The sequence below is a fragment of the Sander vitreus genome, chromosome 15 (genome assembly GCF_031162955.1).
Source record: "Sander vitreus isolate 19-12246 chromosome 15, sanVit1, whole genome shotgun sequence".
Classification (NCBI taxonomy): Eukaryota; Metazoa; Chordata; class Actinopteri; order Perciformes; family Percidae; genus Sander; species Sander vitreus.
This window is the reverse complement of record NC_135869.1, coordinates 8,213,962-8,229,036: the sequence shown is the minus strand read 5'-3', so window position 1 is coordinate 8,229,036 and position 15,075 is coordinate 8,213,962. Positions and strand designations below refer to the sequence as shown.

General features: G+C 37.3%; 1 protein-coding gene, 1 long non-coding RNA gene, 1 other non-coding gene and 1 pseudogene across 4 annotated transcripts; 2 read left to right on the top strand and 2 right to left on the bottom strand.

Moving 5' to 3' along the window:
* Window positions 1-666: 666 nt before the first annotated feature.
* On the bottom strand, window positions 667-4,405 carry LOC144530635 (C-reactive protein-like). Its single transcript, XM_078270280.1, has 4 exons — window positions 4,370-4,405; window positions 3,337-3,403; window positions 2,454-2,661; window positions 667-1,281 (listed from the first exon to the last, which is right to left on the bottom strand). The coding sequence occupies exons 2-4, from the start codon at window positions 3,386-3,388 to the stop codon at window positions 876-878; spliced, it is 666 nt and encodes a 221-aa protein (XP_078126406.1). The 5' UTR covers window positions 3,389-3,403; window positions 4,370-4,405; the 3' UTR covers window positions 667-875.
* Window positions 4,406-5,744: 1,339 nt separating this feature from the next.
* Window positions 5,745-9,518, top strand: LOC144529561 (C-reactive protein pseudogene; annotated as a pseudogene). Its single transcript, XR_013503022.1, has 4 exons — window positions 5,745-5,853; window positions 6,802-6,868; window positions 7,537-7,732; window positions 8,904-9,518. The product of XR_013503022.1 is annotated as a C-reactive protein pseudogene (transcript).
* Window positions 9,519-10,510: 992 nt separating this feature from the next.
* trnat-cgu (transfer RNA threonine (anticodon CGU)) lies at window positions 10,511-10,582 on the bottom strand. Its single transcript has one exon. It is a non-coding gene; the product is annotated as a tRNA-Thr (tRNA).
* Window positions 10,583-11,036: 454 nt separating this feature from the next.
* LOC144530136 (uncharacterized) lies at window positions 11,037-13,681 on the top strand. Its single transcript, XR_013503085.1, has 2 exons — window positions 11,037-11,146; window positions 11,985-13,681. It is a non-coding gene; the product is annotated as an uncharacterized LOC144530136 (long non-coding RNA).
* The last annotated feature ends 1,394 nt before the right edge of the window (window positions 13,682-15,075 follow it).

Below are 15,075 nucleotides of genomic sequence, written 5' to 3'. Positions count from 1 at the left end.
ATTTATTCATTCATTCATGTTGGACCACTCCAATATGACTGTCAGTTGAAATAAACCTTGTGTTGTAAGAAAACTTGCCTAATTTGTTAGAATCTATTTTGATGCATAACTTTTGTAACTTGTAACTTTACATATGTTTAAAACTATCAAAATTAATATATCACAATTTTCATAATCAATATCGCAATATCACATTTTGTCAACATCGTGCAACCCTATTTAAAGCATCAACTAAAAAAGTGCAATAATCATGTTAGGTTTGGTCAATATTGAGATCACAATTATTTATTGACTTTGGAAACACCTTACATTGAGTCTTTTAAACACTGGATTTCTTGAACTTTAAATATAATTCAACTGAAAAACTAATTTAAAATGTTTGTAAATAAAAATATATACATTTAAATAAATAATACAAACAAAATTGGACCCAAATTAATGTGTTGTGATGTTAGTGCACTTCCACAACCTACTGAAAACTCCTAAAATATATTTTGAATATATAAAAATAATAAATACAATATATCAACATTAGACCACAATAAATTAGTCATTTAATCTTGGTTTCATTATTGTTGGAAGCCAAAATCATAATTAAGAAAAATTCAATTTGATTAATCGCCCAGCCCTAATAATAATATTGTAATATATTCCACCACAACAGAATTGTCATCATATGCTTTTTATTGGACTGAGTGTAAGAAATGAGTTTACATCTTCATTACATCAGAGCACAGACCTGCATTTTGATCAACAAGTCATCTTCATATATTCTATGTCATACAGGTGTAATGTGGATGTGCAGAGCTTTATATTGCTTTATTTGAAATTCTGAAATGATTCCAGCATGTCGTGTGTGTGTGTGAGCCTTAAAGCTAATGCTGAGTACTAACAACCACCACCTCCCCGTTAATTTTAAGCTCTGTGGTTTCCCAGTTGAAAACATTTCCTCTTGGTACTCTCTTCCCAGAGAACATGTCTTGGATCATGCGGTCTGAGAGGACGGAGTCCCACAAATTAATATCACTGATCTCCCCAACAAAACTCTGCTTGGCATCAAATGCACCCGAGTAACTATCCAGATCTTGTCCGATGATAACCTTGCCTCCGGGTTTGACTGTGTGACCCTTCTTGAAAATTTTGGTCAAGCTTTTCCTCCCATCCATGAAGAGAGCGGCCGCACCTGAGCTGGAATCCCAGGTGACACACAGGTGGGTCTGCAGGGCGCCGATCTCAGGGACTCGGAAAAATACAGGTTCATCCACCAGGTAAAAGGACAATCTAAACACACATATTCATAACAGTACAGAGGGTTTAACAATGCAACATTCAAATAACACACAGTTATTGTACTGTATTACCTTAATTGTGTGATCATATAAAACTATTTTTAATGTAATAACCCATGAATACATGTCAAAATTATTGGTAGCAGTAGTAATATTGTTGTTATGAGTATTAGCTAATTTTATTTCAGTTGTTTCATTTGTAGTAGCAGTAGTATTGTAAGCAAAAGTAGATTATTCTTTGTAGTATCAGTACTTGTTGTAGTAGTAGCTGTAGTAGCAGAAGTATTGGAAGTAGCAGTTGTAGTACTTGCTAGTAGTAGAATAGTCTTTATTGTCGTGGTACATGTATAACGAAATTGGATACAGTCCTATCATTAAAAAAACATCTGAAAAAAAAGTGCAAAGCAGGTGAAAAAAAATAAAAATATAAAAGAGCCTTTAAAAGTCGCTATAAAAATATATCAAAGAGGTAGTTTTAAAAAAAGATCCATCCTTAAAAGGTAGCATTAAGTGCAGGTATGGCTTTTGGAAAAGGATGTTCTGATTCAGTTGTTTTTATAACATAATAGTCCTGAAACGTCTGCATGAGGGCAGTAGTTTAAACAGGGTGACCAGGGGTCAGGCGGATCTTTAAGTATGCTCTGGGCTTTTTTGAGGCAGCGGAAGTATAAGTACTGGTATTAGTAACGTTGTTAGTAGTCCTTACTAGTAGTGACTAGAAGCAGTAGTAGTGGTAGCATATTGTTCTACTAGTACTTTAAGTAGATAGTAAAACTTGTATTGTTGTAACTGTAATGTTCCACCAAAACAAGTTCCTTCCAGAGGCTATTTTGCAGCTGCACCAGGACTCCCTGCAGTGCTTGCTTACCGCACAGAGCTCCTGCAAAATAACCTCAGGAAGGAACTTGTTTTGGTGGAACATGTGTACGTTCAAAGGTTGTTTTAGTCGTGCAACAGAAAACTCAGATTGAAGACTCTTCAGTTCAAGTTTGACCCACTCCCCTGTCCCTTGAATTATTTATTAAAGGACACTTTATGTTTATAAATTGTATTGGATATCTTGCCTCTAAGTCCCCTGGGTTGCCACAGTCTGTAGTAGAATTGATAGATCACTAAATACTGTCAAATGTTACATTCAGAATATCGGCGTTTAGTTGTGTCTACCTGCCGTCCAGCTCACACCACACATTCAGCTCGTCATAGTCTTTGGTCCGGTACGCAAACAGGACGATGTCGCGCCTACCGGTGAGCTCTGTAGCCACGCGCATGCACAGAGTGAAAGCCCTCAGGTTCAGGGGCTTCAGAGGGACCATCTCCACATAACTGGTACTCGTCTCCGAGGGGAACACCAAGGTCTTAATGCTCTCACTCTCTGAGAGAAGAAAAACAAAAACATACAAGATATATTAGATGTGTTTATGTTCAAAATATATGTGCAATATATGTATAATTCAGAAAAGGGTGGTTTTAGTCTATTTTTTTTTGGGGGATTTTTTTTTGTCTCATTCCTTCTGTGTAAAAGCAACACAACTAAAGCCTAATTTGTATGCATCTTTATTGTCTGTACTGTACTGTATTGTCTCCTTAGGATTTTATTCTTATGCACCTCATCTACTAGCAGCAGAGTTTCTGTCCAGCTACCGTTTAGCACTTTCTCGATTCATCAATCGTTTTGTCTAGAATACAGAAAAAATGAAGTTTCCAGACCCTATGGTCATGTCTTAAAATATCTTGTTTTATCCAACTAAAAGTCCAAAAACCCCCAAATATTCAGTTATTACTACTACTACTACTACTACTATAGAAAAACTGTCAAACAGGAAAAAAAATTGCATTTCAATTGGAAAGACAGATTTTTTTTAAAACCATTTTTAAACCATTTATTTTCTCTTCATCAACCTCTTGATTAATGGACTAATCGTTTTTATTCTAGTTAAATTTTCAGACCAGTGCCCCTAAATTAAAAACGAAACATGAAATGTATACTTTTTATTTATGCACAGGTATGCACATGAAGACACAAGGGAAAAGAAAGATATACAATTACCGGCCAACATCGTGGAGACGGCAACAAGGAACAGGACGGCGTAAAGTCTCATTTTGTCTGAGCAAACCTGCAGAAAAAAAGACTTTACTCTTTAACTCATTCCACACATAATGCTATTTTAAAGTGCTCATATTATGCTTTTTGGCTTTTTCCCTTTCCTTTATTATGTTATATATCTTTTTTGTGCATGTAATCGGTTTACAAAGTGTAAAAGCCCAAAGTCCACCCCAAAGGCACTTACCATCTCCAACAGAAAACACAGCTCTATTGTAGTCCAGCCTTTACTTCCGTGACGAACATGCGTCACTTTGTAACACGTGTTATATGTTATGGTTTTGGTGTTTTGTCTTGTCTTATCGTAGTCTGTTTTCCTGTCATTTTTGTAGCCTGGTTTTCTGTCATGTCTTGTTTCCTCTGTTGTGTGATTATCGGTCTTGTTTTATGTTCTGTTTCCTGTTTTATTTTGATAGTCTGTTCTCTGTCTTGTCTAGTTTTACTCCCTGTGTTTTCCCGCTCTTGTGATTGCCTGATGTTTCCCAGCCCTTGTGTCACCTGTCTCTTGTTTCCTCGTTACCCTCTGTATTTAGTCTTTGTGTTCCCCTTGTCCTGTGTCAGATCATTGTATGTTGTTTGGAGTGTCTGTGTGTCATCTACCCTGTTGGTCTCGGTGTTCCTGATGTTTTGCCTGTTCCTGTTTTGATTCTGCCTGTTCCTGTTTTTGTTGGAAGTTATGCTGATAACATATAGCATTCCAATTACGCCCTTTAACAGTACTCTGTACATTACAGAAACGTATACAGAACATATTACAACACGTACAATGTCTCTGCACGTCTACTAAGTGCCGCTCTTTCATCCACAATGTTGCGGTTAGCATTGCTAAAGGCTAGTGTGGCTAGCTTACTCTTCGTCATATAATTAACTTCATTACTTCACAATGTGCGAATATGCTGTGTTAAAACACTGTCCTCAGCCCATATACACATTCACATAACACTGTTAACCAATAACACATATTATAGGAGACTCATACCTGAAAAGGGGAGTAGTTGAATGAAAGTTGCACGGACACTAATGAGAAAGCGACGTGCACCGCAATTTATACTATGGTCTGGGTGAATACTAGATTGTGATTGGCTTCAGGGTGTCCATAAAAAAAGTGATGTAGGATATTTACTAAAGGACTTCCAGTGAAACTGACTGTTTACTGTTCTAAATGATTGACTTCGGGGGAAGCAATGATGAAAAATAAGATCTCACAAAAGTACTGTACTGTAACTGCTGCAACTGACAATAACAACTTTAACCTACCTACCATTACAATTACTCAATATGAACCCTCAACTGCTGTTACTCAACTGCTTGATCTGACTTACCGGTAGGCTACTGATAACATGACATGTGGAAGGTAATAGTAATTACTGCTGTATGTCTGTTCATCTCTTACCTCCTACAGTTTTACTTGCATTTAAATAAAATAAAAAAAGCTGTGGTAGATAAAAATTGTGCATGAGTCAAACACAAAAAAAGGTCAAATGTATCAGATTGAGAAATACAAGTTGGCTAAGTTCCGTTGAAATGTATCTCACTGTAATAACTAGTTCAGTCAGAATTATAACATAATGATTATTAGTGCAGGGGAACAGTGTCATGCAGTTTAAAAAGGGCTCGCCCAACAACACAAATCCGGGTTCAATGTTCCATGTTCAGTTGAACGCAACTGGATCCTGTTTTTGTAACTGCACGAACAACTTCTAGTCCGTCTAAGCACCTGTTTGGAGGGAGTTCACATGAAGCTCCAATGTATTTATTTTATTGCAGTTTTATTGAGTTGAACCCGGATTTGTGTTGTTGGGCGAGCCCTTTTTAAACTGCATGACACTGTTCCCCTGCACTAATAATCATTATGTTATAATTCTGACTGAACTAGTTATTACAGTAAGTGAGATACATTTCAACGGAACTTAGCCAACTTGTATTTCTCAATCTGATACATTTGACCTTTTTTTGTGTTTGACTCATGCACAATTTTTATCTACCACAGCTTTTTTTATTTTATTTAAATGCAAGTAAAACTGTAGGAGGTAAGAGATGAACAGACATACAGCAGTAATTACTATTACCTTCCACATGTCATGTTATCAGTAGCCTACCGGTAAGTCAGATCAAGCAGTTGAGTAACAGCAGTTGAGGGTTCATATTGAGTAATTGTAATGGTAGGTAGGTTAAAGTTGTTATTGTCAGTTGCAGCAGTTACAGTACAGTACTTTTGTGAGATCTTATTTTTCATCATTGCTTCCCCCGAAGTCAATCATTTAGAACAGTAAACAGTCAGTTTCACTGGAAGTCCTTTAGTAAATATCCTACATCACTTTTTTTATGGACACCCTGAAGCCAATCACAATCTAGTATTCACCCAGACCATAGTATAAATTGCGGTGCACGTCGCTTTCTCATTACACTTTCTGAGGAAAGTTTGTGTCCGTGCAACTTTCATTCAACTACTCCCCTTTTCAGGTATGAGTCTCCTATAATATGTGTTATTGGTTAACAGTGTTATGTGAATGTGTATATGGGCTGAGGACAGTGTTTTAACACAGCATATTCGCACATTGTGAAGTAATGAAGTTAATTATATGACGAAGAGTAAGCTAGCCACACTAGCCTTTAGCAATGCTAACCGCAACATTGTGGATGAAAGAGCGGCACTTAGTAGACGTGCAGAGACATTGTACGTGTTGTAATATGTTCTGTATACGTTTCTGTAATGTACAGAGTACTGTTAAAGGGCGTAATTGGAATGCTATATGTTATCAGCATAACTTCCAACAAAAACAGGAACAGGCAGAATCAAAACAGGAACAGGCAAAACATCAGGAACACCGAGACCAACAGGGTAGATGACACACAGACACTCCAAACAACATACAATGATCTGACACAGGACAAGGGGAACACAAAGACTAAATACAGAGGGTAACGAGGAAACAAGAGACAGGTGACACAAGGGCGGAAGCATCAGGCACACACAGGGAGTAAAACTAGACAAGACAGAGAACAGACTATCAAAATAAAACAGGAAACAGAACATAAAACAAGACCGATAATCACACAACAGAGGAAACAAGACATGACAGAAAACCAGGCTACAAAAATGACAGGAAAACAGACTACGATAAGACAAGACAAAACACCAAAACCATAACATATAACACGTGTTACAAAGTGACGCATGTTCGTCACGGAAGTAAAGGCTGGACTACAATAGAGCTGTGTTTTCTGTTGGAGATGGTAAGTGCCTTTGGGGTGGACTTTGGGCTTTTACACTTTGTAAACCGATTACATGCACAAAAAAGATATATAACATAATAAAGGAAAGGGAAAAAGCCAAAAAGCATAATATGAGCACTTTAAAATAGCATTATGTGTGGAATGAGTTAAAGAGTAAAGTCTTTTTTTCTGCAGGTTTGCTCAGACAAAATGAGACTTTACGCCGTCCTGTTCCTTGTTGCCGTCTCCACGATGTTGGCCGGTAATTGTATATCTTTCTTTTCCCTTGTGTCTTCATGTGCATACCTGTGCATAAATAAAAAGTATACATTTCATGTTTCGTTTTTAATTTAGGGGCACTGGTCTGAAAATTTAACTAGAATAAAAACGATTAGTCCATTAATCAAGAGGTTGATGAAGAGAAAATAAATGGTTTTTAAAAAAATCTGTCTTTCCAATTGAAATGCAATTTTTTTCCTGTTTGACAGTTTTCTATAGTAGTAGTAGTAGTAATAACTGAATATTTGGGGGTTTTGGACTTTTAGTTGTATAAAACAAGATATTTTAAGACATGACCATAGGGTCTGGAAACTTCATTTTTTCTGTATTCTAGACAAAACGATTGATGAATCGAGAAAGTGCTAAACGGTAGCTGGACAGAAACTCTGCTGCTAGTAGATGAGGTGCATAAGAATAAAATCCTAAGGAGACAATACAGTACAGTACAGACAATAAAGATGCATACAAATTAGGCTTTAGTTGTGTTGCTTTTACACAGAAGGAATGAGACAAAAAAAAAACATCCTAAAAAAAAAAAAAAATAGAAATAGACTAAAACCACCCTTTTCTGAATTATACATATATTGCACATATATTTTGAACATAAACACATCTAATATATCTTGTATGTTTTTGTTTTTCTTCTCTCAGAGAGTGAGAGCATTAAGACCTTGGTGTTCCCCTCGGAGACGAGTACCAGTTATGTGGAGATGGTCCCTCTGAAGCCCCTGAACCTGAGGGCTTTCACTCTGTGCATGCGCGTGGCTACAGAGCTCACCGGTAGGCGCGACATCGTCCTGTTTGCGTACCGGACCAAAGACTATGACGAGCTGAATGTGTGGTGTGAGCAGGTAGACACAACTAAACGCCGATATTCTGAATGTAACATTTGACAGTATTTAGTGATCTATCAATTCTACTACAGACTGTGGCAACCCAGGGGACTTAGAGGCAAGATATCCAATACAATTTATAAACATAAAGTGTCCTTTAATAAATAATTCAAGGGACAGGGGAGTGGGTCAAACTTGAACTGAAGAGTCTTCAATCTGAGTTTTCTGTTGCACGACTAAAACAACCTTTGAACGTACACATGTTCCACCAAAACAAGTTCCTTCCTGAGGCTATTTTGCAGGAGCTCTGTGCGGTAAGCAAGCACTGCAGGGAGTCCTGGTGCAGCTGCAAAATAGCCTCTGGAAGGAACTTGTTTTGGTGGAACATTACAGTTACAACAATACAAGTTTTACTATCTACTTAAAGTACTAGTAGAACAATATGCTACCACTACTACTGCTTCTAGTCACTACTAGTAAGGACTACTAACAACGTTACTAATACCAGTACTTATACTTCCGCTGCCTCAAAAAAGCCCAGAGCATACTTAAAGATCCGCCTGACCCCTGGTCACCCTGTTTAAACTACTGCCCTCATGCAGACGTTTCAGGACTATTATGTTATAAAAACAACTGAATCAGAACATCCTTTTCCAAAAGCCATACCTGCACTTAATGCTACCTTTTAAGGATGGATCTTTTTTTAAAACTACCTCTTTGATATATTTTTATAGCGACTTTTAAAGGCTCTTTTATATTTATTTTTTTTCACCTGCTTTGCACTTTTTTCAGATGTTTTTTAATGATAGGACTGTATCCAATTTCGTTATACATGTACCACGACAATAAAGACTATTCTACTACTAGCAAGTACTACAACTGCTACTTCCAATACTTCTGCTACTACAGCTACTACTACAACAAGTACTGATACTACAAAGAATAATCTACTTTTGCTTACAATACTACTGCTACTACAAATGAAACAACTGAAATAAAATTAGCTAATACTCATAACAACAATATTACTACTGCTACCAATAATTTTGACATGTATTCATGGGTTATTACATTAAAAATAGTTTTATATGATCACACAATTAAGGTAATACAGTACAATAACTGTGTGTTATTTGAATGTTGCATTGTTAAACCCTCTGTACTGTTATGAATATGTGTGTTTAGATTGTCCTTTTACCTGGTGGATGAACCTGTATTTTTCCGAGTCCCTGAGATCGGCGCCCTGCAGACCCACCTGTGTGTCACCTGGGATTCCAGCTCAGGTGCGGCCGCTCTCTTCATGGATGGGAGGAAAAGCTTGACCAAAATTTTCAAGAAGGGTCACACAGTCAAACCCGGAGGCAAGGTTATCATCGGACAAGATCTGGATAGTTACTCGGGTGCATTTGATGCCAAGCAGAGTTTTGTTGGGGAGATCAGTGATATTAATTTGTGGGACTCCGTCCTCTCAGACCGCATGATCCAAGACATGTTCTCTGGGAAGAGAGTACCAAGAGGAAATGTTTTCAACTGGGAAACCACAGAGCTTAAAATTAACGGGGAGGTGGTGGTTGTTAGTACTCAGCATTAGCTTTAAGGCTCACACACACACACGACATGCTGGAATCATTTCAGAATTTCAAATAAAGCAATATAAAGCTCTGCACATCCACATTACACCTGTATGACATAGAATATATGAAGATGACTTGTTGATCAAAATGCAGGTCTGTGCTCTGATGTAATGAAGATGTAAACTCATTTCTTACACTCAGTCCAATAAAAAGCATATGATGACAATTCTGTTGTGGTGGAATATATTACAATATTATTATTAGGGCTGGGCGATTAATCAAATTGAATTTTTCTTAATTATGATTTTGGCTTCCAACAATAATGAAACCAAGATTAAACGATTATTGTGCTGCATGGAATATGTTGAATATAGTTTACCAAAATGTTGAATATATGTTTAAGAGTTTTCAGTAGGTTGTGGCAGTACACTTCAACATATTTGTTCTAATTTATTGTGGTCTAATGTTGATATGATATTCATCATTTGGATATATTAAAAATAAAAATATATTTTAGGAGTTTTCAGTAGGTTGTGGAAGTGCACTAACATCACAACACAAAACTTTATACAAAATCATAACTGCTTCTCAAGACATAGTAAGGTCAGACAAGTAGAGTCGTCTAAATATTCATTATATACCATATGGCAACTTGGATGTCGTGACAAACGATAAATAACAGTGTGGCAGTACAGTATGATAACTTGATGGACTTTAGCGCTCTCTTGTGGACTTTTAAGATATTATCTCCAACAGGAGAGCAGTTGTTTGTAGAAGTTGCGCGCGCACACACAAACACACACACACACACACACACACACACAGCTTTGTCTCCTTTGTGGTGCAGGGAATTAATTCCCCCGAAGAACCATTTCCATAGCAAAACAAAAAAACGCTTGAGAAATACCCTGGTGACCAAAATGTCGACCAATAAACCAATGCAGAGGTGACACGTGTGTGGCTTTTTTTTCCTTCTGTTTATCTCTCTTTTTCCTATTGGAAATGGAAGTTGCATTCAGTCACAACCTCATAACACTCTTTTTGCTTATTAACAAATAATAATCATATGAATGAAATTGCATTTATGTTTGCATCATTATGTGAATTTCTATATAAACGATTAGGTGGACAACACATTCATTTTTAAATATTGTATGCAAATTTACAACACACTAATGGTGTATACGAAAAAGGAGCACGTTCGATGTCACACATGTCAGGCACGGACGGGGTTCGAACCCGCGATCTTCGGTTTACGAGACCGACGCCTTACCACTTGGCCACCGCGCCTGGCAGTGTTTATGGGTCACAGTGTGCATACTTCAACCTCAGATGGCCTGGCAGCTATTTTGACTTTATTTAGCAGCACACGGGTTGAGAGTTACACTTTTACCCTAATCTTTCCAAAGCCACTCTATTATAAATACTCAAAAACACGATAGTAAACTTTTGGTAAGGGTTGGCAATGTATTTTCTACGATGTCACACCATTTGGGAGATAATGAGATGTGAACCCATTCAAATAATGCTGAGATTTGCACCTCGACAGATTTCTTGTATGCAGCCGAATATCACAGCAGATGGCCTTTGTGATAATACAAGGTCGGAATGTTGTATTAATTATATTTTTATGGTCCGAAAAGTCTAGCAAATGAAGTCTACATGAAGTTTGGCGTAACGTTACCTTTCTCAGGAGAAGGGGAACTTGATCGTGAACACAACCGGAAGTAGATCTAGTGGTTCAAGCCAGGTTTTTTTTATACTTCCCTGAAACATGATAACTACAGAAGTATGATGCATTTCCATGCATCGGACGGTGTGCGATCCTTGAACATTTTACAAGTAGCTCATGCTGTAAGTAATATTGGTTTGAAAATAGCAGTGCTAGTATGGTAAGAACAAATATGTACACTGGCTAGGCGTTAGCTTGCTAGCAGAGGATGATTCAATAACGTTGTTTCCTACATATTGAACTAGCCCGGGTGTTACAAGTATGTGCAGTTACATTGTTGTAATTGTAACCTTATGTTAGTTTGAACATATGTAACAGCGTTCCAGCAAGTCGTGCTACGCATGCCTAATTGTATTTTAAAAAATGTAGAATTTAAATCAACCCCTACTAAATAGACGAGTTTACGTAGGCAAAGCATTATTAAGACGTCATGAGCCATTCTTTCATTCGTCATAACAAATAATATTAATCTATAAAGCTGTTTAACTTTACATGGACGATAACTGTATCGGCTTATTGATATAGTTTAACAAAACGTGTGCTGTTTAAATGAATTGTTCCAATGAAATTACAATTAAAAAGTAACAATTTGAGTTATGGTCTTGTTTTACATTCATTTTTTATTTTGTTTTTTGCAAAGCCTAGTGTTTTGGAAATTGAAAAACGTATATAATCATAGATTTCAACTATACAAAGCATTACAACAACAAATGTCTCTAACTTTTAAAATATTTCTCTGGTAAAACGGGATTAAATTACACGTTTGCACATTACTCAAAGTGTAAGCTTTTGTCCAATGTCACTGACAGAGGGGACTTTTCAAGACTTGAAATCGCATGCCAGCAAAAATATAATTCTGCAGAATACAGTTTCATTCTACAGTAAAAGTTAGGGGCCTGACCTTCAGATCTAACATTGTTCAGTGCCTCGGTTGAGATCTTGGTATGCCTTGTGTTCCAGTCTTTGACAGAGCCTGTCTGACCTGCTGCAGCTGTCTGCTTCACCATGCCGCTGGTGTTGGACGCAGTGTGGGCGCTGTGGAGCATTGGAGCTGGCATCTATGACTACTTTCACACCAGTGCCATGGAAGAGAGGATCCACACACTGGAAAACGTCCTGTCGATCCACCAGTTTGTGATTGCAGGCCTGTCGGCAGGCCTCATCCTGCTCATAACCTACGTACTCTGGAGAAAACACTGAAACCCCACTAACCAAGGCCAAACTCCCCCCCTACAAAATGTTTTGTTGCAGGATATCATGCGTTACCCGGAGTTCTTTCCATGCCTGTGCTGTCCAGAGTGACAGTTTGGATTATGTGACTGCTCACAGTTGACGATCAACCATGTTCAGCAACAATCGGGACTTCCAAATGACGTCAGGAGCACCGATGGGAAATAACAAAGCTCCATAAGGACTCTGTACCCTCTTGGTTGTGGCCGCCTTGGTTTATCTATCCCTCTGTCTGTTTGTCTCTGTGTTTTGTATGTTAAACTGGCCTGGGTAACATACAACTGTACTTGTACTTGTACTTTATACAAAATCATAACTGCTTCTCAAGACAACTTTGCACTTTTTTTTGCCTAGCTTGAAGGACTTAACCCTCGATAATGCCATCCATTTAAACACCACCCCAGTGTGTGATGAGGAGCGAAGATGTTCACTCAGCGGAGACACTTTAGAATTTAAAACTTTGGATTTGTTACAGAAGTCAAGTGTGACTGTGGTTGCTAATACTTTTAATTTTTTTTTTAACCCGTTATTGCAAGATCACAACGTAATTACCTCAAGATCAACAGTTTTTTCATGTTTACAAATTACTTTTTTTTTTCTTTTTTTTTTTTATATCTTTTTCTGTAGTGCTTATTAATTTCTCTTAGGGCATTAACCTGTGATACTTACGTCCTTATCTCATTGTCTTGACATAACTTATATCGCAACTTAATTACCTCTATCTTGAGATAATGGTGGTCATAAGATATGTGTGACTGTGTAGATAAGTCTTTTATCAGGACGTATTTAGACTTTGAAGTCTACTGTACTGAAAGACAATAGCATTAAAGTTAAATCTCTCTCAGAATATTAGGCCTAAAAAACAAAACAATTAAGTTGTGACCTCGAAACAGCAGGCTTAAATAAAATATTAACGCTGATGGACGCTCTCTGTTTTAATAATCCCTCACTATCTGTGGGGGGGGGGGGGCAATGATTCCATCCTGTACTACAATTTCAAAAAGGTAAATAGTGAAGGTTGCGTCTTCTCTAATAGGTTTTAATTGGGTGGGGATGTCAACATTTGACTTTTAAATAAATGGTACGTTTTACCTTTTTGAAGTTGGTGTCGGGGTCATGATGTTTCAGAGACACAGCAGTGCTTTGATGGGAATGTGTGTCTGGTGTGGTCTGCATTCAGCACATCAAACATGCGTCTGAGCTGTGAGAGGGACAGACAGTAGTTCATTATTATCCTGGTTCCAGGTGACAGAGCTGGAACAATAAAAACACTAAAGACATGTAAACACTGGGAAATGAATGTCTCCTTTATGTGATTTATTGTTTATTCTTTCCATGCTAAGGGGAATGGATTAAAGATGTAGGATGGAGGTCAATGTGTTTTATGTGTGTTTTAATTCGTCTACATTAAATGTTCCTGAACACTGTTTCCAGTCTTGTCATTCAAATTTCTGGTATCGTGTTTGTGTTAAAAAAAAAAAAAAAAAAGTCTAATGATTTAATCCAGTATCGTTCACTTTCACTACCTGCTTTCTCTCTGGGGTTCATTCATTGTGTATGTGTGCTTTACTGTATGTTATTTTGACAAACCACTATCATGGCTAACTGTTACAGGGAATATGTTTGAATAATAAATCAGAATTTATAGTCCAAGCGGTGCGTGTTTTAATTATAAAAATGTTGGTCCATGTCGTGATTAACGAGTCAGTTTTTTTTGTGTTAAATAGATCATCCGCAATGGAAAGAACCGGGCCAGCCCTCGACTTTTGGGGGTGTAAGCAGGATTTGGTTTGGGGGCCCTCCTCATTGTGACGTGTAAATATGAAGCACACATCATGTACTAATAAGCATGTAAAGACTAAAGAGAGACCTATTGGCAGCAACACTATATTGAAATAGACTACAGTAAATACAGTATTTGTCTTTTACCCTCAAAGCCTACAAATATATATATATATATATATATATATATATATATGTATTTTTTTTTTAACTACAGAATCCTGGGAGTGCTTGTTTCTTAGGGGACAGTAAATTACTTATTTAGCGCAGTTGTCCATTTCGCCTGTCTCTGAGCTTGTTTTTTTGTCACTATTTGGCAAAAATGGCACAAAATGTTTTCATTTTTTGTTAAGTTGTTTTATTTTGTTGTCTAAAAATGTTTTCTAGCACCTGGTTATAATCGCTTAATGGGGTAAAAAAAAACATCCTGCCTTACTTTATTATCACGTACAAGTATTTTAGTGGTAAATTTAAAAAATATAGGAAATCTGCTTCCATCTTGTGCTTTTTCTATACATTTTATGTTAATGTGATGAAAAACAGGTTTGTATAAACCACGAGACGGAAAAGTGCCTTGAAGAACGTAATGGAAAAATACAGGAATAATAGGCAATTAAAGGGGTGTGATGGTTACAAAATATACATGTAACTGACACAACACATAGCACATCAGAAGACTATGAAGGTTAAGGTCGCCTCTATAAAAGTCTGTTCAATATTGTGCAGTTGAAGCTCCAGACTGACATTTCAACATAAATGAATGACAGACACTGTCAGTGAGTTCCTTGGCTTTCAGTCATTTAGACCCACTCACTGACTCTGACTGGTTAGTTATTGTTGCAGGCTGCGGAGTAACACAGTGAAAATATATCACCATGCAGTGTACAAGTTCAAGTACTGTGCTCATGGGCTATTTTAGTGCTCATTATGTTTTGGGGTCAGTGGTTCAGTCCTGTGCAGGCAGCTCTGTGCTCATCCTGAACCATATCAGAGGGGACCATGTAATCTCTTTTCCACTTTCTTTATATATTTCAACAAG

Coding starts and splice junctions, on each gene's coding strand:
- LOC144530635 (XM_078270280.1), bottom strand. CDS start 3,388: ATGAGACTTTACGCCGTCCTGTTCCTTGTTGCCGTCTCCACGATGTTG. Junction 2,662..3,336: donor CGTCTCCACGATGTTGGCCG/GTAATTGTATAT, acceptor TTCTTCTCTCAG/AGAGTGAGAGCATTAAGACC. Junction 1,282..2,453: donor TGGTGTGAGCTGGACGGCAG/GTAGACACAACT, acceptor ATGTGTGTTTAG/ATTGTCCTTTTACCTGGTGG.